The sequence below is a fragment of the Canis lupus genome, chromosome 38, assembly GCF_048164855.1.
Source record: "Canis lupus baileyi chromosome 38, mCanLup2.hap1, whole genome shotgun sequence".
NCBI classification, from domain to species: Eukaryota; Metazoa; Chordata; class Mammalia; order Carnivora; family Canidae; genus Canis; species Canis lupus.
Window position 1 is genome coordinate 154,204 of NC_132875.1, and position 27,067 is coordinate 181,270.

The window sequence follows — 27,067 nt, forward strand, 5'->3', positions numbered from 1 at the left end:
CCTCGTTTGGTGTCCCCTGTTGCTTGTCCTTATCGTTGGGTGTTTGTTGCTGTGGACACGAGGCTCTCGGATCCCCGATGCGCAGGTGTCTCCCCCCCCCTCCGCGGGCTGTCCGTCCGCACCTTCCCCATAGTGCTCGGTCCCGTACAAAAGTCTCCTTATCTTAATGAAGTCCAATGCTATCTGTTTTTTCTTTGATTACTTGTGTTTTCGGCTTAACTTCTTCAATTTTGAAAGTGCTGTCTTTGTACAGCCTGTTAAAAGGGTTGTTTACACACTTTATTATTAGACAAGTGTTAGTGAAGGGTTAGGGTTCTCGGATTCAATAAATCGTGACTTCTTTGCCAGCGGATGTAAACGGAAAGTGTTTGTCTGCAGATGTAGGGTATTTACGAGGGTTTTTTCGCTGTGGGTGTGGAATTTTAAATAACGGCATCATCAAGGCTGCATGTCTATAAACAGTATTGTCCGGGTCCTTTAACGAAGGGCTGGTCCGCTTAGAAAAACTGAAGGGAAACCCTCAGAACTGCTTTAAACAATGCTTTCCTCTTTAATAAAGAGGACTCTGTCTCTTAAGAACCTTTCACATTCTGCCCTAAAAGCAGGGACTCAAGAGCCATTTGTGAAAAGACATAAGAATCCCGGAACTTGGAAATAAACACGGGTCGGTGTTTATTTGGTCAGTTTAAATGCGGTCCCCTGCATGTCAGGAGCCCGACCCGGCCCTGGGGTCAGCTGACCTGCGACACCCGCGACACCCGCTCACAGGCCTCCATCTGCTGAGTAACTTTGAATCCCAAAGATCAAAGGAGGTTCTAACTGAAAACAGTCCTTGTTGCAGTTTCCGCGTCCGAGCAGGAAAAGGCTAGAAACGACATGCGGCCGCCCTCATATCCTGGCTGCGCCACCCTGCCCTGTGCTGGCATCGCTGCTGGCTCCTGCTCCCGGCTTGCTCTGCTATCAGACCCCTGCCCCTGCCCTGCCCCTGCTGAGCTCCCACCCCCGGCCCTGGCCTACGGGAGGCCCAGCTGCAGGCCTGCCCTCCGCCAGACTGCACCTCCCGGGCTGCTCCCCACCCCTGCAGCTCCCTGCTCCTGCTGCACCCCACCCCTGCTGCACCCCGCCCCTGCCGCACCCCACCCCTGCTGCACCCCACCCCTGCCACTCCCCACCTCTGCCGCTCCCCGCCCCTGCTGCACCCTAGCCCTACCACTCCCCACCACTGCTGCTCCCTACCTCTGCAGCTCCCTACCTGGAGCTCCCCGCTCCTGCAGCTCCTCACCCCTGCTGCACCCCACCCCTGCCACTCCCTACCTCTGCCACTCCCTACCTCTGCAGCTCCCCACCCCGGAGCTCCCCGCCCCTGCTGCTCCCCACCCCTGCAGCTCCCCGCTCCTGCAGCTCCCACCCCTGCTGCACCCCACCCCTGCTGCTCCTCACCCCTGCTGCACCCCACCCCTGCTACACCCCACCCCTGCCGCACCCCACCCCTGCCGCTCCCCACCTCTGCCGCTCCCCAACCCTGCAGCTCCCCAGCCCTGCTGCTCCCCACCTCTGCAGCTCCCCGCTCCGCTCCTGCAGCTCCCCGCCCCTGCTGCTCCCCACCCCTGCTGCTCCCCACCCCTGCTGCACCCCACCCCTGCTGCTCCCCGCCTAGGAGCTCCCCACCCCGGAGCTCCCCACCCCTGCAGCTCCCAGCGGGCTTCAGAGTAGCGCCAACCAGCCAGGCCCCAGCCAGACTCGCTGCCCTGCACACGGAGGTAACACATTTACTCATGCTTCCGTGTGTGTGAATTTGGGGTCTTGAGAGTTTACTTAAAAACAGTTTTGTTCTCTGCTTCTAGGATCGAATTTAAAATTTCTGCTCACAGGTTTTGGTTTGAACTTTGGATGGCATCTTAATGCGTTAGAATCTTAGGAAGTTTATTTGAATTTTGATCTAACACCGTGAGGTCCAGCCATTTCTTGGGTTTATTAAAATGTTCTTTCTTTAGTAAGTCGGGAGGAAACCTCCAGTTTTGAGGTAGTTTATGTTGCTTCGTGCTTTGAGAGTCTTCTTTAGCCTCTAAATGAGAGGATTTTGAAAACATGTGCTTCTCTCCTCAGCTGGTAGAAAAATAGGTGTAGAACCCTAGGAATTAGTTTAATTACTTGTGTAATTAGATGTTGTAAGAAGAGGGTAAAACATTAGCATCTTCTGACCTGTACGGACAGGAGTCTGGGGAAGATCTCGACGGAGACCCACGCCCCCGCAGCAAGTCCGTCCCGCAGCGATGACCGTGTGCAGCACAGGCCGTGTGTGTCCTCCAGTCCTCCAGCCGTGCTCGAGATGGTCTCACGGTCGTTGATTTACTTCACCAAGTAAAAGTCAGAACATGTGGGCCGCACGCACACGTTTTCTTTTTTATTGAATACATTTGACATTTACCGTTGTGGACATTTAAGGCGTGCGTGTATTAATTTGGTACGTGGGCATATGGTGCTGTCGTAGAGATAGCACTTCGGTCCTTCCCAGCCTTGGGGATGGTTCGGTCTTAATATCTTAGCAAGTTTGATGATTGTAGCTCAACATCGTTGTCTGGATTCATCCCACTGCGTGAGCCCTCTCACTTGTTTGCTGCTCCTTGCAAGTTTGTACCTTAAACAACATCAATCTTATTCCTGCCGTGTTTGCTTTTGCTTGAAGTGGATAATTTATATGCTGCTGGCAGGAAATTGCATACTGTTTCAACTTGTGAAATATTTGTATGTCTGAGAGTAAAATGTAAATTTTAAAGAAATTAAGCAGAAAAAAAAAGAAAAGAAATTAAGCAGATAAAAACTTTATGAAAACTGGGGTATTTCTTGCAAATCACTGACCCTCAATGAGTTTCTTTGGTGATATTGCAAGACATTGAGAGCCCGCTTTGCAATTTGGTATAGTTTTCTCTAACAGATATTCTTATTGAAAGAAAAAGAATGAAATATATCCTTCTTACCCACCAGAAGTTTATTTTTTATGATAGTATTTATAATTAAGGAAGCTCAAGTTTTCTTTGAAGCCTCAGAAGTCACTAAACTATGTAAATAAACTCCCAACTAGTGCGTGTTTCACTTGCAGTCGGTGGAGTCACTGCTTCCCGTGGATTTAATGTCCGCAGCACGTTGGTGCTTCTTAAAGTGCGAACATACGTGATCTCTCTGCATTATGTCATTTATTTTTAGACGTTACAGCTCCAATTAGACCAAATGCTTTCATTGCTGATCTTAAACATTAGGACACTTTTTATTGGATTATGCTTCATTTGTAGCTTCCTGTTCTCGTTCACACAAATAAGGCAGGAGTATTTTCATGCATCTTGCACGCTTCATGTAGCTTCCATCACGGATGTAAATTGTAGGACTGTGAGCATGAACTGTTTGCACTGATCATGAAAAATGTAAGCGTCTGAAAGCTGGACTGACAAAACAGCTTAGAAAACACATGTTGACCTTGTGCCATCCGGAAAACGACGCGTGTCCTAGCACTGATTCGCCCAACATTTGAACCTGCTCCAGGGTCTCTGCAGTCCACCCTGAGCCGGTCAGCCCTTGCTGGCCTCTGGTAGGAGCCCCGTGCCAGCAGGTTGCACACAGCCGCCCGGTGCCTGCGGGGCCTGGTGGGAGCGCCTTGCCCGAGGCCCAGAGTGCCGGCAGCCTGGGCCCTGTGAACACAGCCTGGTCTTTCCCAGTGACCGATCCCGGTCCCACGCGACCACAGAAAATACACGTGGGTGTTTAGGATTGGACACACGGGGTGCTTAGCCTGTCAGTCTTCTTGGGAAAAATACAAAACAAAGGAACTAAAGCAAAACTTCGAGAAGCACAACTGGAAAGAGGGCAGCCTTTGTTCGCTCCGTCTTGGTTTCTGTGCTTCGCCGACTTAGCAGCACGCGGGCTCATACCCTGCAGGTGCATGCATGTGGGCCCCGAGAAGGACGTTTGCTGCAGACACAGTAGCCATGTAATAAATAAATGCTTGCTGAAGAAGGACATTCACCTGTTTAACTGAAAAATGTGAAGGGTGCCCTGCACCACCGTTGGCTGCCCTCGGCGACAGCCCGTTTTGGGGCATTGCTCTCAGAAACTGGATTTGCTGCTGCTCAGACTTCCCAGAATGGTGGGGGCGGAGCTGGCTACCGGACGCTGAGCATTTGTGGGGAGACCTTCCGTAGTCCTGAGGGTGATGTTAAAACCCAACACTGTCACCGTCTGACCCAAATGACCTCAAGTCCTCTGTGCTGATTGATCTCCGTTTCGACGTCGGGGAAGACGTCTGAAAAATTCTCTCACATTCCTCCGCCTCACACTATGTGGGAGTAGGATTTTCTTGATTTGATTTATCTCCGTGGCATGTTTTTCCTTTGCGCTGCTCAGTTTGAGTTTCTGGGATGAGAGAGGGATTAACATTCCCGGGGTCTTGAGTCGCCCCTGGGACCCGCTCAGCACATCAGTGAAGCCCGAACACGATCCTGTTTTCGCTGGGGAAGAGCTGCAGACAGATCGCTGGGTGCGGAGTTGCCCGTTTCAGGGTTTTACTGGAGGTAGTAGTTTCAGATGGAATCTTATGGCCTCAGTGTAGACCTATCACGTGGGGGGGTGGGGGGGCTACTCATTACCAGAGCGTCCTGGGGTTCTTACTTGTCGGGGTGTGAGGCGAGATGCAGGCCTGGCGTCTGAAGCCTCTCTGGTCTGAGAATTGGAACATTTAAGATGCTTAAAATGCAGTCGTTTTCTTTTCCTTCTTTTTCCCTTTCTTTTGTTTTCTTTCTTTCTATTTATTTATTCTTTTTTTGGTACAAGAGTTCAGAGAACATGCTCTTTTAATACAAGGGCTTGAGGGGTGCCTGGGTGGCTCAGCGGTTGAGCATCTGCCTTCGGCCCAGGTTGTGACCCCGGGGTCCCGGGATCGAGTACCGCGTCAGCTCCCTGCATGGAGCCTCCCTCTGCCTGCGTCTCTCCCTCTCTCGTGAATAAATAAGTCTTTAAAAAAAAAAAAATACGGCGACTTGGGACTTCATTTTAAAGATTGACAACGGGCTGGGGACATAATTTTTCTTGAGGGTTAAGTAAACTCATTAGTCAAATTGGCTGTACCCTAAACTTGAGTGGGCTGATCCTCAGGTCTGGGACCACGCGGTGCCACGTTTTGGTTTTCATAGCGTCACCGCGTGTGACCTCTGCAGGCTGTCTCCCAGACTGTGCCGGGAAGGCTCTTCCTGCCTGCACCCTGTCCCGCCCTCACAACCTCGAAAGTGCTCTTCACTGGAGCAGGAAGAGACGTAAGAGGATCTAAACGCTCTGGGGCTCGTCTGACACGGAGCGTCCGTTCCGTGTTTTAGTAGAGAGCAGCGTCTTTCTGCACATTGTGCATTTCGAGTGGCGGTTGCTCTTGCAACTTGGTCGGCGTTGATTAATAAAGTAAATAAATCGGTGATTCGCAGCCCTGGCCACACACTGGAATCGACTGAGGAGTTTTAAAGATGCTAATGAGCACAGACCTTTACAATATGAATTCAATCAGAACCTCTGTGGCCAGGCCCTTGGCCTGTAATTTTTTTTTAAATATTTATTACTAAAGAGATGTAATTTTTTAAAAAATATTTATTACTAAAGCAATTTCACTGCACTGGAAGGCTTGAGTGCTGTAACAGGCCTGTAATTTAGTGAATACTTGTTGTATTTATTACATTCCCTCTGAGGCAGAGTCCAGACGATGGCGTGGCTGGCGCCTGGGTTAGGTGAACACTTATCGGACGGCTTTCCAGAACGTGTTTGAGAGACCTTTGATGGATGTGAATAATTATAGAAAACTCCACCGGTCTTATTTTACATGTGCTTCGTTATACCCGTGGGCTCACGTGACCGTGAAACTCAGAATATAAGAAACTTTTCTTACCAAGGGCGTGGATGTTTGGAGGCGGCGCTGTCGTGAGCGTGGGGGGTTGTGGCGCGTGGGGCGCAGGCTGGTAAGTTTGCGGGCGAACTGTCCTCATGACGGCAACACAGCCGTAGTGCCTGTGGAAGAGGAATTTGGGAAGACGAGTGTCGATGCTTGAAACGATGCTCTTGACTATCACTTATCCCGGATGTAAACGATGAGCGCTATTTTACGCTGCTCTTCCCGGGTAGACCTGCTACCCCAGGCACCTTGCACATACAAAGGAGCACAGTGAGGTCGCTGGGTCTGCAGCCAGGAGGGCCCGCGGGGCCCCGGCCAGGGTCGGGGTGTCTCTGCTTTGACAGCCAAACCCACAGCCGGCGATAGCGCTGCTTTCTTCCCAGCATCGGTTTTCCGACTTGCTGTGACACCGTAAGATCTTCCAAAGGTCATTGAACTTTTATATTTTTTGGTTGCGAATCTGGGAGGGAAATTTTGTCAGGCCGCTTTCTTCCTGCATATCACCAAGCCGCCTGTGAATACCACGAGAGGTCATACAAGTGAAACATTGCACGTTTACAGTTTGTTGAGGTCTTGATCAGTATAGAGTCTGTGCATGAAAAGAGGTCGTATGAAAGTATTAGATTTCGTTTTCAGAGGATGGTGTTTGTTATCGGAAGTCAAAACTACCTTCTTAAAAAAAAAACTACCTTCTTGATAATATGAATTTAATAGAAAATAGCTTTCAAAAAAAAAAAAAGGAAAATAGCTTTCATTGTAAAAGAATAGTGACCCTGTGACTGTCAGATTTCTCGGATTCAGTCAGTTTGCTTTTTCATGGTGCAGGGAGAGCATCCTGGGCCCGGCGGGCTCCCACAGAATGTGGGCTGGGGTACAGGTGCTCGAGGTGCACCGCTGTCTCCCGGGGAGGATGACTGCAGTTATGGCATTTATGAGAAAGGGGAACAACAGCCACATTACCTTATTATTTTTTTTTTTAAGATTTTACTTATCTATTCATGAGACACACACACACACACAGAGAGAGAGGCAGAGACACAGGCAGAGGGAGAAGCGGGCTCCATGCAGGGAGCCCAACGTGGGACTTGATCCTGGGACCCCGGGGTCACGCCCTGAGCCGAAGGCTGCTCTCCACCCCTGAGCCCCCCGAGCTGCCCACATTACCTTATTTTTGTGTAGTTCTTTGCAACACATGCAGTCCTCACCAGTGATTAAGTGAAGATATCACAGAGTGTTCTTGTTGAAGGAGCGATTAGGGGTAGAAAGTTCACAAACTGAAAAATAAGAACGTTTCATTTGTCTCAGAAGGGGAGAAGATCACATCTCCTTACAAGACCAGCCATTTCAGTTCCCTAACAGGATCTGACTCTTTGACTAAAGGTGCAGATTTTGCTGTCAGGTCACAATCACGTTTCGAAACTGTCCAAACAGTGCGTGACACCGACGCTCAGCTCCTTGCCTTGCTTTTCAGGTTTGCACGGATGGAAAGCGACTTCTAAATTCAGTGAAATCATGTCTCTGACACTCTTGGATGCTGCGTTGTGCCGTTCAGAACTATCTTGGGAAATCCTGAATTCGGAGGCTATTTTTCATGCAGCCCTGCAAACTGGATTTTGTACTAACAGCCTGCGGTGGTCCTGCAAACGCTGGGGGACCGGGCTCTGGCCTGGAGGCGTCCTGAGGTTGGAGGCAGGCGGGCCTGAGGCCAGATCCTAATCCTGGGATCCACGTGGGTCCCACCTCCGTCCTTGGAACCCTCAGGTTCCCTGCGGTGGGTTTAGGAATGTCTACAAAGAGGTATTGTAAGGAAAGTGCTAGACTCCGTGAGATGCTAAAAACAGCTCCAACGGCCCTTTCAGGGGAAGCGCCTGGCTTCTGCAGGCCACTGAGCGCCCGCTTCTGTGGCCGCAGCACCACGTATTAGTAGGTCGGCTTGCTGCCAGTGATTGGGGACGAGCCATCGTTAGGGACGAGCTTCAAGCAGCTTGAGGGGATGATTTCATGTTTCAACACATTTGACAAGCAGTGGATACAGGTTTTCCCCAGACCCTTATACCTGGTGTGAGAAACTACCTCGATCCCCTTGAGTCTTGAGGGAAGAAGACGGTCCCCCCAGCTAAGTGGACGCGGTGCTCTAGTCGTACTCGTTAGTCCGCTAGCATGACTGAGGTCTGCGGGTTGTTTCCATGCCCCAACACCGGTGGGCTGTACGTAAGCTTAGCTGCCAACTGGAACCTCTGCCGGGCAGATGGGGCACTTTCTCTCCTCTGCAGAACAGGAGCCCCTTATTTTTTTTTTTTTTTATGGGTTTATTTTTTTTAAGATTTTATTTTTTTATTTATTCATGAGAGACACACAGAGAGGAGACAGAGAGAGAGAGGCAGAGACACAGGCAGAAGGAGAAGCAGGCTCCATGCAGGGAGCCCGACCAGGGACTCGACCCCGGGTCTCCAGGGTCATGCCCTGGGCTGAAGGCGGCACTAAACCACTGAGCCACCCGGGTTGCCCAGAGCCCCTTATTTTTGTCACTCTTATCCTGCCCCTGCCTGTCGTGTCCACGCTGCTTTAACGGTGTTGCCATAACGAGGCCGGACCCTCCGGCGGCCTCCTCCGCGGGTCGCTGCCCATGCCCTGCTGCACCAGGTGTGTTCCCGGCACTGGCCGTTGCACCCCTGCAGGTGGACTGGATCGGAATCTGCACTTTAGCAACGTCCCCAAGTGACCCTTGCATTTGAGAAGCACTGGGTGTTTGGGGTTTTCCTTAGTGGAACTGTGCGGGGTGTGAGGAGAGTGTCGCTCTCCTGAAGGGGACCGGCTGCAGCATGGGACCACGCAAGGGATCCCATCTGGCCGCCCACTGTTGAGTTTGCTGATGGGGATGCGATGACGTGATCGAGCTTGCAGACAGCCCTTTAGCGGAAAGCCCCAAACCCGTGGCGTCGGCCCTGGAGTCTGTGCCCCCAGTTCTCTTTAGCAAAGCCGACCGGTGATGCCCCTACACCTGCTTTCCGGAGGGTCAAGTCGAGGGGGGTCCTGCGTGGGGAAGGCCCTGCGTGGCCATCGGTGGCCTTGGGGCCGCGCGTCTCCTGCCAGTGCGCTCCGCCGTGTGGGGTCCTGGCGGCCAGGGGAACAGGCCCGGGGATTCTCCTCAACATGACATTTAGATCTTACCTTCACAGATTCCGGCCGCGCGCAATCCTAACCTGCGGTGCCAGGTGGCCCCTGCGGGGCTTTCGCAGCCGCTCCCCACGCCCCTGCGCCCCAGGAGCTTGGCTGCATCCCTTAGGACCCTGTGTCCTCAACTATTCGGAATAAGGCGAATAAGATGAATGAGACTTTCATAACTCAGCAGCCCTGCTGTGGTTATACCATAGTATGTCCCATGAGGACTGGCTCTTGTCTTTTAAATGTAATTTCCATATATTATGAAAATACGTGTTACTAGATTATTACACTTAATTATGCTATTAGTGTGTATTGCACGTAATTATACATTCTATCGCTCTAAAGCCATGAGTTTCCTGGGCCCCGAGCCAGGGCAAGAGGTACTCGTGTGATCCCTGTGATCGCGTGAGCTCGACGACTCTTCTCTCCGCGAGGAGACGGGGCCGAGGGGTCTCTGCAGCGTCCACACTGCCTGCCCGCCACGTGTGGAACTCGGAACTGGTCCCGGTCCACAGGTAGCTTTGGTCCAACAGATGGTCACGTGTGTTTCCAGAAATCCCCGGCGGCAGTGAGATCAGACACAGAAATCCTTCCCGCGCACTCTGTGCGTCGGTTCTAGCTCCTTAGTTTGGCTTTCATTTCCTGCTCCATCCAGTTATTCAGGCTATTGTGTGGCTGTGATTGCAACAGCAGATACACTTCAGAGGTCCTAAAACCATTCCCCCGATACCCTTGAGGTAAGATAACTGTTTCTCTTCTTACATTTTAATGATAATTACCTTCGTGCACTATCAGTCACTGTGCTGGAGACTTTATATGTTGTTTTATTAGTATTTTATGACTATGAAGAAGACACAATTGTAGCAAAAGTCGTACATGGTACAGAAAATGAGATGTGAAAAGTCTTCTCCAAAATTCCCAGTCCAACTCCCCAGCAGGAAGCAATCTTACCATTTTTTATGCCCTTCTGACAATCATGTGTGCCCCGACCATAATACGTGTCTCTCTCTCCTGTTTAATGAAATGCATTCGTCCCGCGTAGGCTGTCCCGTAGCTGGGCTCTGTTTACACATAAAGATGTACTTTGGACTTCGTCCCGTAGGGAAGTAGCACAGCCCACGTGACTCGTTCTTTTTTATTGTGTGGAATGCCCAATACGGCTACGGCAGAATTCAAGTCCACGGTTGGTGGCATTTTTAGATTGTTTCCACTTTCCGCTGGAAAGTTCCAGACAGCGGTGCGGTCTGGAACATCTTCGTCTGTGCGTGTATCTCCACACACTGTTCGAGTGTATCCAAAAGCTAAATTCCCAGTAGTGCTGTGGATCAAGGGACAGGGGCATTTAAACTTCTTATTAACGGTGCCATATTGCTCTCTGGCACAGTTGTGCTCATTTGCATTTGGAATTTAGCTCTAAGAAGAACCAAGATGTGGAGACAGTAAGAGTGTCAATAATCCGGCCCCGTTCTCAAAGGTAGAAAGTAGTAGAGTCAGCGTTCAAACTCAGATCCACCCACACCGTTTCCTCTAAGCTTCAGGTGTCTCACCTCCTGGTTTAAAGCAGAATTTTGGCTTTAAAGCTAGGAAGCACTTTTTATATTCTTCCTTTTTTTAAAGATTTTATTTATTTATTCATGAGAGACAGAGAGAGGGGGAGAGAGAGAGAGAGAGAGAGGCACAGAGACGCAGGCAGAGGGAGAAGCAGGCTCCCTGCAGGGAGCCCGACGTGGGACTCGGTCCCAGGTCTCCAGGATCCCGCCCTGGGATGAAGGCGGCACTAAACCGCTGAGCCACCCGGGCTGCCTCCTTTTTCTGTTCCTGATGGTAAAGGAGAAACTTTCAGAAGAATATCAAGGATATTCGCAGATGGTTTGTCATATGTGGTCTTTACTGGGTTGAGGTACATTCCCTCGACAACACTTTGCTGAGGGTTCTTACCATAAATGGACGTTGAATTTTGTCAAATGCTTTTTTCTACATCTGTTGGGATTTCCATATGACTTTTGTCCCTCATTCTATTAAAGTGGGTCACGTTGACTGATGCACGAGTGTTGAACCATCCTTGCATCCCTGCAGTAAATCCCACGTGAGCACAGTGTGTGATCCTTCTAATGTACTGTTGAACTCAGCATGCTAATGTTGTATTCGGGATTTTTGCCACTCTATTCATCAGGAAAACTGGCCTGTAGTTCTCTTTCCTTGCAGCGTCAGGTTAACGCCAGCCTCGTAAAATGAGCCTGGAGGTTTTCCTCCCTCCTCTAAGCCCTTAATGGTTGACAGAAAATTTTTACATTCTCATAGTGGTCCTATGAGATGGACATTGATTATTATCCTGATTAATACCTAGGAAGAACTGAGGCTCAAAGAAAAAAAAAATTAAAATTTAAAATCTCATTTCAAGCAAATTCCTATTCATACTATTATTTTTGTCAAGTGAGAGCAATGCTACATAACACAGAAGACAAAGTAATAAGTTCTTAGCAACTTTTATGGCGTGTTTGTTCATTTTCTGAAGCATTATATTGATTGGTTGAGGGGAAAAAACGTTGACGTCTGTTATCTTAGTCATGACAATTCTTAGCTTATTACTTTTTATTTATTTATTTTTGTCTGTTGTCTACAACCTGAATGACTTAGTGGAAATAGATTTTCTTGAGATTTTTCTAACACATGAGACATTCTGAAGATCATTCAAATTATTTTAACCTACACAACTCACTGCCATCATGGTGGCTCCTAACACCCCACTCCCGGGTGGAGGGTCGAAGGGCAGCGTTGGCGCCCTCTGCCACCTTCCAGTCCTACGATGCGCTAAGTCTTACCCTGTACTCCACACCGAGGACGGGGAGGCACAGTGGGGACGGCGGCTCACAGGTGCACCGAGGGCAGGAGCGCCACGGCCCAGGCACCGCGGACCCACCGGGCCCCTTGCAGCGGCCGCTGGGCTTCCCCCACTCCCTCGACTCCTGTCCCCAGCTTTCCTGTCATGTCTGCATAGCTGCTTGCCCACTGTCACTGGCTGGTTTTGTATCATTTTCTCTCTTAGGGCCAAGGAATTGGAGCATGGCTGTGAGCACTGGCAACAGCGGTTCTGTGGTTCTGAGCAACAGCGGCATCGCTACCAGTGCTCCCGCCCCCGGTGCCCTCCCGCCCTGTGACGGGGACCCCGCCACCCAGGAGCTCACACCCAGAGAGGCACCAGGGGCAAAAGGGAGTCCGAATGGGGGCCTGCAAGTCAATGGCGCAGTGAAGTCCTCCTTTCTGCCCGTGGACCAGCCCCAGGGAGCGCCTGCGATGTTGGCCCAGTGCTGCCGCCCGGGCCCGTTGCGCCCGCCCCTGGTGGCCCAAAGCCGCCCCCACGAGGCCTGCCCGGCCACGCCGGCTGCTCCGGGCCCGTGCTGCATGCAGCCCCGCATGGAGTGTGCTGCCGCCCTGGGTCCCGGCCACTCGCCCGTGTACCAGACTGCGTGCTGCCTCCAGCCCTCTCCGCCCCTGTGCCTGCATCCCCCATGGCCTGGCCGCCGCCCACACCAGCCCAGGTGAGTCCCCGCGGCCCCGCTCACCCGGGCCCAACGCAACCCGCCCACGGCCGCCACTTGGTTGCTGTGCCCAAGGGGAGGAGGCCCAGTGGGCCAGAGGAGGAAAGCCAGATGCGCATGACATCCCGGGGACCTGCTGTCGGTGGGCTCTGGGTCAGGCGGACCCTCACGGGCTCCCCGCCTGCCAGCCTTGGCTGTCCACGTGGCCTCGGCTCCCCAAGCTCAGTGGGGCTTCTCTTGCCAGCGGTCCCTGTACTGCCTGTGGGAGCACATGTGTCCCAGACACGAGCTTGGCGGTCATCAGCCATTGGTGACAAGGAATCATGAACCAGTCGCCTCCTTGGGGTCCCGCTCGGGGACCCATGTGTGCAGGCTCTGATTCTGCGGTTTGGGTGACCCTTGGGCATGTTGGGAACAGACTTCCCCACAGGCGGGACCGATGGCTCCCCAGCCCAGACCGGGGGGGCACATTTGCTGAAGCACTGTTGGGTCGGCCGCCCGAGAGGCGCAGGGCATGCGTGGTGTGGCCGCTGCCGTCCCCGGCACGCCTCCCGCTGTCCCCTGCCTGTTCCCGTGCGCTGGGGCGAACCGCGTGGCCGCGACCTCTGAACTGCTAAGTGCTTGGTGGAGACAAGGCTCAGTGCACGCTCTGGGTGACGTGCTTCGCATGAGCGAGGGGCGCACGCCCCTTTTCTAGTGGGGTGTAGTGTCCACGCGGGGAGATGCACCGGCCCGAGCTAGGCTTTGCTCGGCGTTGACCCCCGTGTAGACCACACTGCGGCCCACTTGGGACGCCTCTTTCTGGGGTGACGGAGAACGTCCCCTCCTGCCGCCTAGTGTGGTGACATATTTGTCACCGTGCTGACTTCATGGTGCTCGCAGAGTGGCTCCCATCGAGACTAGTCTATGCTCGATGCCAGTTACCGCGTTCACAGGGGCTCAGCTCCGGGTGGGGACTCAATGACGGGCGCTCCAGACCTCACCCAGCTGCGGCCGCCGCTGCCCTCAGTTCCCGTGTTCTGAAGCAAGGAAGAGAGGGCTGGGGAGGGCAGCAGGACCGCATGCTGGGGCCTTCCTCGGCAGCAGGTCTTCTCAGGCCCTAATACATTTTGCACGTCGGGTGAGAGTCCTTCAGTCACAGAACTAGAGGCAGGGCGCCCCCCGGCCCCTCTCAGGCCTGCTGACTGCGCTGTGCTGGGTGACCAGCCCTAGGCTCCTTCCACCTGGAGTTAAGCCGCGTGAGCAGTTGACTTTGAAACGACGTGGTCGACATCGATGCTTTAGCGGGCGTGAGGGTGGACTGCGCTACCCTGTGAGGCTGATCCCGCCCTTAAAAACCTTCAGAAAATATTAAAACTACGGACAGGTACCAATTCTTTTGATGTGCAGGCGTGTGAATATTTTCAAGACTTTAGCTTAGCATTTCTCAGAAACCTGTTCTTCAAGGGACGAGAGTCCCATGTACCTATAGCTGGGGTGCCCGGGTGGCTCGGTCGGCTGAGCGCTGACCCCTGGTTTCGGCTCAGGTCACGATCTCAGGGTCGTGGGGCCCAGCCCTGCACCAAGCTGCACCCTCAGTGTGAGTCGGCTTGCGATCCTCTGTCTCCCTCTCCATCCCTCCTGCTCACTCACTGTCTCTAAAATAAATTTTAAAAAATAAATAAATAAATAAATAAATAAATAAATAAATAAATAAATAAGTAAGTAAATAAAATCTTCAATGAGAAATAAAATAAACAGAAGGGCATTAAAAAAAACTGGTAAAAACGTCCTATTTGTACATCAAGAAAAGTTGTAGAAAAAAGTGGAATGTTACAATGGAAAATTTTCATTTTTAGAATTTTTTTCTAAAGAATTGGAGCCATTTGATCCACTATTAATAACAGACCTAGAGCCTGTAAGGGGTGGTCTGTTCACATCCGTGTGTACCACACACGTCCGTGTAAAATGTGTGTTGCCAAAGCTACTTCCCTATTTTATACATTTCCGTATTTGTATTATTAGCAGTACTTAGGTGTGCCAGGCATCACAGATGTAATTCTGAACAAGGGGGGGACGTGTGGCCTGCACAGAGCTGCAAGGGAGGAAGGGAGACAGAAAAGCCAGCCGTAGCCCCGAAACCGTGTTGCCGAGCGGCTGCGGGTGCAGGGACGTCACTTGCAGGCGCGAGCAGTTGGCACACTTGCCTCTGTACCTGCGCCACAAACGGGCCCGCCTGGCTGCTGTGCTGGTTAGTTTTTTAGAGTTTTGTTGATAAAACACTTAAACCATAGAGTGTTTTAAAGGGTCAGTCGAGGAGAAAGTGTGGTTTTATCCTGGCCTGTTGACGCTTCTCTCTTTTCTCAACCTTTTATATGGTAGTTTCTGTTTCCTCCCCTCCTGGCCTCTCCAGCGCGTTTCTCTAGAAGATTCCCTGTATCAGTCACCTGTGTGCCTTTCTGCTTTGTGACCTTATGTTAATCTTTTCATTGATAAAAATTAAGATCCCTGCAAGGATCAGAGTATATCCTACTTTGATTCCATTTATCACCAAATACTGAGTAATTTACTGAGATCTTGTTTTAAAGCTTCTAGTTTGTTTCTAGGAGCAGGGGACGGGGCATGGGGAGGGAAGGGGAGCAGGGACGGGGCATGGGGAAGGGAGAGGAGGGGAGGCTAGGGGATCCCTTGCAAACCCACCAGCCTAAGGAGGCGAGCAGCAAGCGGGATGGGGGGTGGGGGGTATTCCTGATGCTGAGCCCAGCCCTGCAGGTCTGGCAGGTGCCCCTCTGGAGCCTCTCGCAGTCCAGGGGCGCTGGTTTGGGGTGTCCTCGCTGTCTCTGAACCGGGAAGGTCATGGTGTTAGGACACACCCCACAGGGAGTCTCCCAGCAGCAGACAGATCCCAATCCAGGCTCTAGCGAAGTTACCTTTGCTGTTGCCAAGAGCTGTTGGTGACTGTGGCCGAGGTCTCTGTCGGGGGCGCTTGGCAAGTCCAACTTGTTATCGTTACAGGGACCCTGTGATGGTTCTTTTACTTCCCTAAAGGTGGCTTCGCAGATGGAGGGTCACTGCGAGTGCTCCCTGCACTGGGGGCACGAGGCCCCTGGGAAGTCAGGCCTGTGGGCGGTCAGGCCCTGGAGGTCAGGCCCCTGGAGGTCAGGCCCTGGGAAGTCAGGCCCTGAGAGGTCAGGCCATGGGAGGTCAGGTCCCTGGAGGTCAGGCCCCTGGGAAGTCAGATCCCTGGAGGTCAGGCCCCTGGGAAGTCAGGTCCCTGGAGGTCAGGTCCCTGGGCGGTCAGGCCCTGGAGGTCAGGCCACGGAGGTCAGGTCCCTAGAGGTCAGGCCCCTGGGAGGTCAGGCCATGGGAGGTCAGGTCCCCTGTGAGGGTCAGGGTCCTGGGAGGGTCAGGGTCCTGGGAGGTCATGTCCCTGGGAGGTCAGACCAAAGGAGGTCAGGCCCCTGGGAAGTCAGGCGCTGGGAGGTCAGGTCCCCTGGGAGGGTCAGGGTCCTTGGAGGTCAGGTCCTGGGAGGTCAGGCCCCTGGGAAGTCAGGCCCTGGGAGGTCAGGTCCCCTGGGAGGGTCAGGGTCCTGGGAGATCAGGTCCCTGGAGGTCAGGCCCCTGGGAAGTCAGGTCCCTGGAGGTCAGGCCCCTGGGAGGTCAGGCCATGGGAGGTTAGGTCCTGGGAGGTCAGGTCTGTGGGAGGTCAGGACCCTGGGAAGTCAGGCCCTGGGAGGTCAGGTCCCCTGGGAGGGTCAGGGTCCTGGGAGGTCAGGTCCTGGGAGGTCAGGCCGTGGGAGGTCAGGTCCGTGGGAGGTCAGGCCCCTGGAGGTCAGGTCCCTGGAGGTCAGGCCCCTGGAGGTCAGGCCCGTGGGAGGTCAGAGCCCTGGACGTCAGGCTCGTGGGCAGGCGGATACGTCTCCTTCTTTGGTTCCCCAACCTTGCCCTGAACCAGTTGCTGGTACTACGTGTGTCTCCAGGGCCCAGTACAGTGCCTGGCATTTAGCGAACACTGAGAAATGAATTGTTCAACGCGCTAATCAAGAACCGAGCATCCATCGAGTCCTTCTCCTGCAGAGCTTAGTTTTATGGCCTGATAATTTGATACTGAAAATCAGGAGCCATTGGTCTAACATACTAAGATATTTCCCAAGTGGTGGGGGGGAGACTCCACAGTTTGTTTTCCTGAAAAACACTTTTTTTTTTTTTTTTTTTTTTTAGATTTTTATTTATTTATTCATGAGACCCAGAGAGAGAGGCAGAGACGCAAGCAGAGGCAGAAGCAGGCTCCATGCAGGGAGCCCGACTCAGGACTTGATCCCGGGACCCTGGGGTCACACCCTGGGCTGAAGGCAGATGCTCAGCCACTGAGCCACCCGGGCTGCCCCCATTCTTTTTTTATTGTCGTTTGAGTCTATTTGGGGGGATAGCTCCTTCTGTTCTTTAAATCTCCCCGCAAATGTGTTGGTTTCTGACTTAAAACAAATCCGAGACTCCTTCACAAACAGACGCAGGCGATGCAGGGACCAGGCCCTCCTCGCAGCTCCCGAGCTGGGTCCTACCGTCGGGGGGTGAGAGCCGTGGCTCTGGGGCGTTGCCAGAATAAGCTGTGTCTGTGTGGCTCCGGCCCCTCCTGGACGTTCGTGCACCTCGTAAGAGTGAATCCCGCAGACGGTGCGTGAGCCCTAGTAGGCGCTGGGGCTCTTCTTGGTTCACCTGTTCTGTGAGCCCAGAGAGGAGGTCCGGGCCAAGTGGGGTTCCTTGCCCTGTGTGGATCTGCTGAGCTAGGTGGTCCCATCGTTCCTATTCCCGTGTCCCCCGAGCCAGGGCTCCGACCATCACCGGGTGGCGTGAGGCTCAGGCCCGAGGTTTCTACGGGACGTGAGCCATCTGCTGCTTGCGAGCGCGAGTCTGCGTGCCCGGTAGAGCAAGCGTGCACAGCCAGAGCGTTCGCTCGCTGGGTCACCTGGGTCCGCCGCCCCCGTCCTGAGACGCAGCTTTCACTCTGCCTCAGCCCGGCTCGGGGGTCCTGGGGGGCACGTGCTTGTGCAGGAGGGAAGGGGGCAGCTCAGCACAGGTGTGGCCAGACAGACCGGGTGAGAGTGGTGGGGTGAGCTGACGCGGCCCTTCTGCAGCTCGGCCACACGCACAGCAACCTGGTGGATGGTGGGCCGTGCCTTTGTCTCCACCAAGATATCATGAGACTTAGATAATTCTGGGGTCCCTCCGGGACTTTACTTCTTGGGTATTATCCGCCCAGGACTTTGTAGTTGCCAGCCGTCGGCCGCCAGCAAATAAAACTGCTCCGTCGTGAAGCAGCCCGAGGAGACGTGCTGCTCACGTGTCATCTGATTGCTGAAACGTCCCCCTCACACACGGACTTAGGCCCACACTGAGCTCCACGCTGTAGCCATGGGGTTGTTTTTTTTTTCCTTATTGTACCTTCTTACCCTCACCTTCTTCCCCCAAAACACGTTGTACGCGAGCAGCGTTAGCGTCTGGCAAGTGTTGTGGCTTCAGGATTTCAGACTTGAGTCCAGCATTCCATGCTCCTAACTCAGTGAGGTTTAATAAGGTTTTGCTGGCTTTCTGTGAGCTTTTCTTGGTTCTCTCATTAGTGATTATTACTCACCTCTCCCTTGGGCTTTGAGTCTGAGTGGGACAGAGGATCACGTATATTATGCACAAAACACACTTTCCTTTTGGAACATCACGTAGAAATGTCTCCACGGGTCACCAGGCCCAGTCACCGATGGAGGCCACTGGTCTCGCCGTCCCGCATCCCCACCTGATGGACGACCGTGCGTGTCCGGCAGTCCCCTTCTGCCAGCAGGTTTTGATTCAGTTGGCATAGGAATTTTTTTTAAAGATTTATTTATTTAATCATGATAGACACAGAGAGAGAGAGAGGCAGAGACACAGGAGGAGGGAGAAGCAGGCTCCATGCAGGGAGCCCGACACGGGACTCGATCCCGGGACTCCAGGATCACACCCTGGGCTGAAGGCAGCGCTAAACCACTGAGCCACCCAGGGATCCTGGCATAGGGATTTTTAAATGTGTTCTTCAAAATGCACACGTTGCTATAGTTGTGTCTGCTGAATCTCTGCAAAATTCTTAATGTTTGGGGGGGGGGGGACTGCAAATTATTTAATAGCTAGGTTGGGGGATCCTGGGTGGCTCAGCAGTTTAGTGCCTGCCTTTGGCTCAGGGCATGATCCTGGAGTTCCAGGATCGCGTCCCACATCAGGCTCCCTGCATGGAGCCTGTTTCTCCCTCTGCCTGTGTCTCTGCCTCTTTCTGTGTCTCTCATGAATAAATAAATTAAAAAAAAAAAAGCTAGGTTGGAGGTGGGATTTTCTCAGCTGACCCGTAGCCACTGAGTGCTTCTGTGGGCTTTGACGTGGGTAGAAGTGAAAGACAGCAAAGGAGGCTCAGCAGCAGGATTGCCCATAATCAGACATTTTAGTTGGTCGGTCATTTCAGAAAACATACTTTATTTTCTCCCGTACGCTGGCTTTTCCTGTCAGTCATAAAGAGAATACAAAACCCGTATGTTGAAAGTGTGGACATGTGTTATTACAGGTAGAAATCAGGCGTCTAGATGTATCTTAGATGTAAATTCAACATGGTGTGAAATATGATTGTAGTGTCACATAGTTTCTGAGTTAAATATTTTATTTTTCATTAATTAAAGTAACAGACCTATGACCCTCTCTTTAAATTTAAAAGGAAAGCAATTCGGGGCCCCTGATGGCTCAGCGGTTGAGCGTCTGCCTTTGGCTCAGGTCGTGATGACCTCAGGGTCCCGGGATCAAGTCCCACATCAGGCTCCCTACATGGAGCCTGCTTCTCCCTCTGTCTGTGTCTCTGCCTCTCTCTCTCTCTCTCATTAATAAATAAATTAAATATTTAAAAAAAAGAAAGAAAAGCAAGTATCTCCCATTGTGAATTAAGTCTGTAAAATGTAGAGTACACTCATGTGCATGTCACACATGCCACCAGGGTGTGAAGATGTGGGGAAATGAAGACCATCGTCAAGGAGACAATGTCTCCCTTTCTCTCCTATGGACATGGGCTTTCTGTGGAAATATAATCAGCTACTGATGGCTTCTGTGTTCATGACGTACTTGAATATGTCTTGTCATGTGCAAAATTAAGAATATAGTGAAAGGGAATAAAGGGGAAAGGAGAAAAAAAATGAGTGGGAAATACCAGAAAGGGAGACAGAACATGAGAGACTCCTAACTCTGGGAAACGAACTAGGGGTGGGGAAGGGGAGTTGGGTGGGGGGTGACTGGGTGACGGGCACTGAGGGGGGCACTTGACGGGATGAGCACTGGGTGTTATTCTATATGTTGGCAAATTGAACACCAATAAAAAATAAATTTATTTAAAAAAATAAAAAAAATTAAAAAAATATTTAGTTTCCTATCTGCATTGTAATTTAGATTACATAATATTTAAATTATTTTTTATTCTGCTCTCACATGAATATCTCCTTTATGTAATGTCATAACAAAATCACCTTTCTAAGAATTTTAGTAGTAAGTTTTATCACTATTACAAATATTCTAAAGTATTCCAAAATAGTGAATAGTAGTCTTGAGCAAATGCATGAGTGAACAAAATTCTTTCAGAATTATGAGATGGGACTTGGTTGTGCATTGTGCCTGTGTCTTTGGCAAAGAAAATGGATTTTAGTGACATAAAGTCTCGAATTTACAACAATATTAATGGTTTTGTTGAACCCTTCCTGTATACCAGAACTTGTGCGGCGTTTTACACACGCTCCCCGATTTAATCCTGAAAACAGCCCAAGGAACTCAGAGCTACTGCTCATTTCCATTTACAGATGAAGAAAAGCGTGGTTTGAAACAAAGTGGGGTTGCAGAGACTAGGTGGTTACAGGGCGTGGGGCTTGCAGTTGAGCCCTGGTCTCTGGCGCGAAGCTTCTCCTTGCTGGCCTCTGCTGCTCCAGCATCAGGGAATGGGTTGTTCTCATGTCAGCGGAGGTTCCACAACCAGTCCCTGCGTCCTTGCTGTGTCGTAAGCACCACGCGGGCTCGCACGTGAGATCACGGAGCACACAGGGGAGCCCGAGCAACATGGATGATTGGCCCGGAGCTGCAGGAGGATTTCCAGGTGGGGAGGCAGGGATGGCCTCCTCCCTCGCCCCGCTCAGATCCCCGCTTCCTGCCTTGTCTCTCATGCGAGGGGTGTCTCTGTATTCACGGTAGCGTGTGAGACATCTTGCTTTGAATATTCTACCGAAGAGTCCAAGGAGAGCACTTAGAAACCTTCAGCGGGAGCCCGTGCACCTTTGTTAATTAGACTCATAAGCATAACTTGTCGTAACCGGATATCATTGACTTAGGCGAGAGCATGAATTTTGGAAGAAACTGAAATATGAAGAAGCAGAACAATATGGATTTTTAAAAATACCCTATTCAGGGACACCTGGGTGGCTCAGCAGTTGAGTGTCTGCCTCCAGCTCAGGGCGTGACCCCAGGGTCCTGGGATCGAGTCCCACATCGGGCTCCCTGCATGGAGCCTGCTTCTCCCTCGGCCTGTGTCTCTGCCTCTCTCTCTCTCTCTCTCTCTGTCTCTCATGAATGAATGAATAAAATCTTTAAAAAAAAAAAAACCCTATTGAAAAGTAGCATAATGACAGAAAACAGAACCAAGAATATCCTTGATCAGTGAAGTTGTGCTGCTTATCAGAGGCAAAGGATCCACGAAGACGCATCTATGGGCCACTCATTTAAATGTGACCAGGGCTTCATTTTTATATATTTTCCTAAATTTGAGCTAACCAGAATTTGATTCTGTTTGACCGTAAACTTATCTCTTTAGCTATCTTAAAAAAAAAAAAAAAAAAGGTGATGCTTTAAGCAAAACTACTCTCTGGTGAGAGAAGTGAAGGTTGTGTACCTCTGGGCGCAGGATATGGTTATTGACCCGAGGGGGCAGCAGCGAGCCTGCAGGGGAGCTGGGCAGGCCCTGGTCCCGCCTGAGTGGTAGGTGGAGATCCATCAGGCCGGACCCTTGGGCATTGTGCCTCCGACGAAAGGGCTGCGTGCAATGGGGATGAGGTGAGGGGCTGGAGAAGCTGACATTTCCTTTCCTGTAAAGGGAAAAGGCTGGGACCCTACCTCAGTAATTCTTAGGTTCTTGGTGATGCAGTGGAAGGCATGGGGCGGATGCACGGCTTTACCCGGGACCTTGTGACCCTGAGTCGTCCCCTTCTGTGTGTGTATAAACATGTTTCCCTGGATCTGAAGGGAACAAACCACAGTTCCCAGCAGCTGGGTTTTTATTGAGAACCTGACACGGTCACATCCTTGCTTGTGTGCTTACTGCTCTTGTCTGTCGGCCGCCCATCTTCCTATTTTGGTGCTTGAGAAGAGAAACTGTGTCTTCTACTCAACCAGTAGTGAATTTGGGGCTTTTAGGGTGGAGAAGAGATGACAAAGGAATTACTTAGTAACGCTGGGAAAACCGCCCTCCTTTGGGAGACAGAAATGCATCTTTTCCATCCCTCTGCCAGAGGTCTTACGATGGAAGTAAGCCAATATTATAAAAAGATTTAAGTTTTCCAGATGGAAGAGCCAGATTAAGGTCAGGGAAAAGGAACAGAAGGGGGTGTTTGTGACGTTTCTGACACGAGAGAGTCTACGTATGTAAGCCTTTCCTTCGAGGATCCCTCACCCTGAGACATACGTCGGGTTCGGGGGAACTTGACACGCTCAGTTACTCAGAAGTGAACGTGAGCTCCCTTGGTGGGAAGTAGCCTCGTTCTAGGAAACCCGTGGGAGTCTTGCTGTAAGTTCTGCCTTCGGGGCTAATGCACGTGTCCCATCAGGAAGCCGTCCTGAACGAGCCGAGGGCCCTGGATCTCCTCCAGGACCTGTGTTCCGCGCTGTGCTGCGGGCTGTGCCGTCACTGCAGAGCTGAAGGCCTCCGATCGCCTCTGCGTTTCGTTCACTAACCTGACCTCTGGTCAAGCTAGAGATGCCGGAGTAGCACCCCAAGCCGTTAGGTCTCCTCGGTGTACCCTGTCCCGGGTCTCACCACCCTGAAGCCAAAACAACTGGCACAGAGCAGTTCTGTGAAAAGCACTGGATCCGTGGGTCCACCGGGACCGAAGAACAGCCCTTAGTCTGCACACAACGTCAACAAGGTACAACCCCTTGATGGCCCGTGGGCTCCTGGCTCCCACCAGCTCCCATCCTCAAATGGGGCCAGACATTTGCTGCTCCTGACAAAAGCCTGGAGGAAGTGGAGGTGGTTTCCACGGCCCCACGGCCCAGATCTGGGTAGCGGGCGCCAGCTCGCAGAGATTGCTCACCGTGGTCTAGTCTACACCGGCCGGTGGGTCAGAAGCCACGGCTACCACCATCGACGAGGACCCCACATGATCAGCTGGACGGCCCGTGCCCAGTGGGTTTGGGTGCCTCAGCTCGCCGCCGGCACAGCGTCAGGTGGCACGTGCTGCATGACAGTGAACATCCAGACTCTAGTCTCCCCGGAAAGCAGGCTTCGCAGAAGATGACGACGGATGCTGGCCTCGGTTACTCCGTGAAATCGGGCCCAAGGTCACTCGTCAGCGGTAAAAGTAGTTCCAGAAATTACACAGGAGAAATGCAACTGCGGAAATTTTAAGATGCGTGTCCAAAAAATCATGTTAAAAACAGGCCACAGGAAGGAGAGAGTTTCCACAATTGTGATGCTTCGCAGCCATAAATGGGGCTTAAGTGACAAAGCACGTCGAAGGTAAATTTTTTAAATAAAAGAAGGATGATGTCTTGCTGCCTCTCTGCGATGGTAAGTAGGGGTGACCCAGGTGAGAGGCTCTGCAAAGCCTGGGCGCCCGCGTGTGCTGCGCTAGGGAGCACCTGGGCTGGGCCCTGCGGTCCCCTGGGACAGGCCAGCTCGGGCCGCCCCGAAGCCTCAGGCTGGAGGCCTCCTGCCAAGCCCTTTCTAGCACTTTTTTGGTTAAACCATTTATGTCACGTTTTTAAAAATATATATATATATATCTTGCTGTTCACGTCAAGAGCATTATTTTCAGAGCATTTCAAAACACCGATTCTTAGTGCTGTAATGGGGATTGTTCCTACCGCTTGTCACCTGAAGCATTTCAGCCTAGAGTCCCGATGAGGCGCCTGGAGTTCGGGTGCGTCGGCAGCTGTCTAGGTGGCCCGGAGCCGCCCAGAAGGCAGCAGAATTTCACAGCGGGAAAGCGCCCCGGGAATCCTTCGATCCAGCTCTCCGTACTGTCCAGATGTGGAGCCGGAGCCAGACGGGGGCCCCAGGCCAGCGCCCTTTAGCACGGGCCTCCTGCCCTCTCGTGCTCCTGAGACGCCGTCCACGTGCGGCGCGCTGCGTCTGGGTGTCCCCGGCGTGGGGCCGCGCTTCTGGGAGCTGCACACGGCGCCCCAGGTGTCCGCCTGGCACCTGGGAACAGGTGCGTCCCCCCCGTCGGGGTTTTCCTCCTGCTTCCTCGGAACATTCCTGTTCCTTCTCAGAGTCTTCTAAGCTTAGTTGATGTTTTTAACCTTGGGCTTCCAGCGGACAAGACGTCCCTGCCCTATCAGTGTTATCCTGACGAAAGCTGACCTTGTTTTAGCTTTGATCTGTGTGTGAGAGTGTAGACCATGGAGTTACAAAAATGTACTTCCTAAGTTAAAGGATGGATATGAGCAAATTGAGTTACGGAGGAAGAATCTGGTTCCCTATATACTGTTGTCCTTAATAGATTAAAGAAATTCTGTGGATGGCGAGGCCCTGGCCGTCCCCCCGGCCGTCACCCTTGCCGTGCCCCTGGCCATCCCCCTCACCGTCCCCGTGGCCATCCCCCTTGCTGTTCCCCCGGCTGTCCCCCTGGCCGTCCCCCTCGCCATCCCCCTGGCTGTCCCCCTGGCCGTCCCCCTCGCCGTCCCTGTGGCTGTCCCCCCAGCCGTCACCTTCGCCGTCCCCCTCACCGTAACCCCAGGCGCCAGGATGAAGACGTCACAACAGCTGCAAGGTATTGCTTACACCGTTGCAATTGATTTTGATGCGGTGGATCTTTATTATTTTCCTAACTCCCCTTCCAGGTTGTTCTTTTTTTTTTTCTAATAGCAGGTGTGACTTTTAACCTTCCACACTCAAACTTCTGTGATACTGCGTAATTTTGAAGCGGCAAACTCACCCAGGACACGTGGAAAATGAATTTTAAGAAAAGGTAATGATACTTACATGTTTGAGCTCAGATGATAGTTGTTAACGGTGAACCACACACGGACCACGTCGGACTACAACCCAGAGGTCGGAACGTGGAGACGATGGTGACGACGGGTTCGCGTGCCTGCCATGGTCTGTCTCCCCGGGGCCGGCGCTGTCCTCGCGGCAACCCCGGTGACCGACCAGACGTGCACGTGCCCCCCCCCCCGGAGTCCCTTGTAACCTGCACGCACTCACGTATGTCATTCGGTTTGTAGTGAAAATGCAAAATGCTTTTACTTTTTGTAGATAGACCCGTGAACTTTAAGAGTGAGAAGCATCTGTGTGTCTTTCTTAATAAAAGTAGGGAAACGTATCCGTTGGATCAGGCTTAATGTCAGTCTCCGCAACGTGCTGTAAATCTGCCCTCACGCCCCAGGCTGACCCTTGGGACAAGCTGCTTGTGCAGATTGTCACCGGCTTTGCCCCGGGAGGCCCTGCTGCCTCGTTTAGTTCATTACATAAAGGGTTAGTGTAGTTTCAGGCATCTCCCTCCTTCCCGAGGCCCGTTCAGCCCGACTCCTAGGGTTACTCAGCTTCAAGGTCACCTCCCCCGTCCCCCACCCACCCACGCTTGCGTCGTGCCTCCACGCCCTGGCTATTCCCTTGTGTTCCCTTCTACGCCTGCACGTCCCATCCTCCTGGAGACTGCCCGAGGCAGCGGCCCCGGCTCCAACCCCGCAGGTGCCACTCGAGCCCACTGATGCCGACCCCTGCCGGGGAGCCGGGCCCCCCGCTTCTGTGAAGCCGCCGTCCGATTCGTTCCAGCGGCGATCGGCTTCCCCATCACCTAAACTGCAGGGAATAGTGGAATTGAGCAGAACTAACGATCAATCTCATATGAAATGTATTTTGTTTTGAGTTCCTTGGAACTTAGGATCTGTGTGTGGGGTGACTCCTTTTCATCTGGTGTATCATTCGGATTGTGTGTCAGTGAGGGAAGTTCTCAGATGAAATACGTGGGTCACACGTACCCGAACAACACATGTGCAACTTCCCTTTAAAAAATTCTTTGACTTCAGCTTAATTACACAACCAACTCATGAATATATCCTCACGAGTTCAGGAATACAGAGGAAAACTCATGCTTTACTCTTTCCGCCAGAGTAAAGAGGGCTAGCGATCTGCTGTGCCCGCCTCCAGATTTGTAAAATACATTTGCGTATTTAGGGGGCGCCTGGGTGGCCCAGCCACTTGTGTTTGACCCTTAGTTCCAGCTCCTGTCGCGATCTCGGTGTCGTGGGGTCGAGACCCGCGTGGGGCTCTATGCTCAGCGGAGAGTCCGCCTGCGATTCTCTTTCCCGCTACTCTCTCTCTTTAAATAATAAATAAGATCTTAGAAGACGTCTACATGTCTCGTACTTGATCTTCCCCATGAATACGGATCACGGGGAGGAAGTCCACGGGTTCCCTTCTCCAATTAGGCTTCTGCATATGACGCCCTTTATCTCTCTTAGGTTCAGTGGCAGGTGAAGCAGGCAGAGGCCTGCGGTGCTTGTGAGCTGAAGAGCATCGCCCTCGTCCCTGTCCGTCCTCTTTAAAAAAAAAAAAAAAAAAAAAAAAGATTTATTTATTTATGAGAGACAGAGAGAGAGAGAGAGAGAGAGAGAGGCAGAGACACAGGCAGAGGGAGAAGCAGGCTCCATGCTGGGAACCCGACGTGGGACTCGATCCCAGGTCTCTAGGATCACACCCTGGGCCAAAGGCAGGCGTCAAACTGCTGAGCCACCCAGGGATCCCTCCGTCTGTCCTCTTAACCGGGCAGCCGTGGCAGTGGTCAGGGGACCATGCTTCCTCCGGGTCATGCCCCGCGGCCCATGGACACCTGCTGCCCAGGCCGGCGTTCCCGTGGGTTCTTCCCATTTCTCACAAACCCTGGGAAATTGAGGGACTTGCTCAGGCCCATTCAGCCCATGGATTGCAGGGCCCAGACTTTACCCACTTGGTTCTACTACCAGGTTCACCCTTTTCCTAAGACAGTTCCTGGGGGTGCCTGGGGGTCACTCACTTGTCTGACTCTCGCTGTCTGCTCAGGTTGTGAGTCTCGGGGTCATGGGTCTGGCCCCGTGTCAGGCTCCCTGCTCAGCGCCGAGTCCGCTTCGGATTCTCTCTCTCTAAAATAAGTAAATAAGTGAAATATTTTTTTAAAAAGACATTTTCCTCGTACTCAAGCATTTATTTAATTAAAAAGGGCTAAAC

At 52.2% G+C, this 27,067-nt stretch overlaps 1 protein-coding gene across 6 annotated transcripts in view; it reads left to right on the plus strand.

The window, feature by feature from the left end:
* Positions 1–27,067, plus strand: part of DISP1 (dispatched RND transporter family member 1) — a 155,832-nt gene that overhangs the window by 108,448 nt on the left and 20,317 nt on the right. For 3 of the 6 annotated variants that reach the window (XM_072814546.1, XM_072814547.1, XM_072814545.1), the window contains one exon: positions 12,132–12,624. The exons of the other annotated variants lie outside the window; for them this stretch is intronic. In XM_072814546.1, coding sequence (XP_072670647.1) covers positions 12,149–12,624 — 476 coding nt within the window. In that variant the 5' untranslated portion in view covers positions 12,132–12,148. The remainder of the gene's footprint in view (positions 1–12,131; positions 12,625–27,067) is intronic. 6 annotated transcript variants of the gene reach the window in all.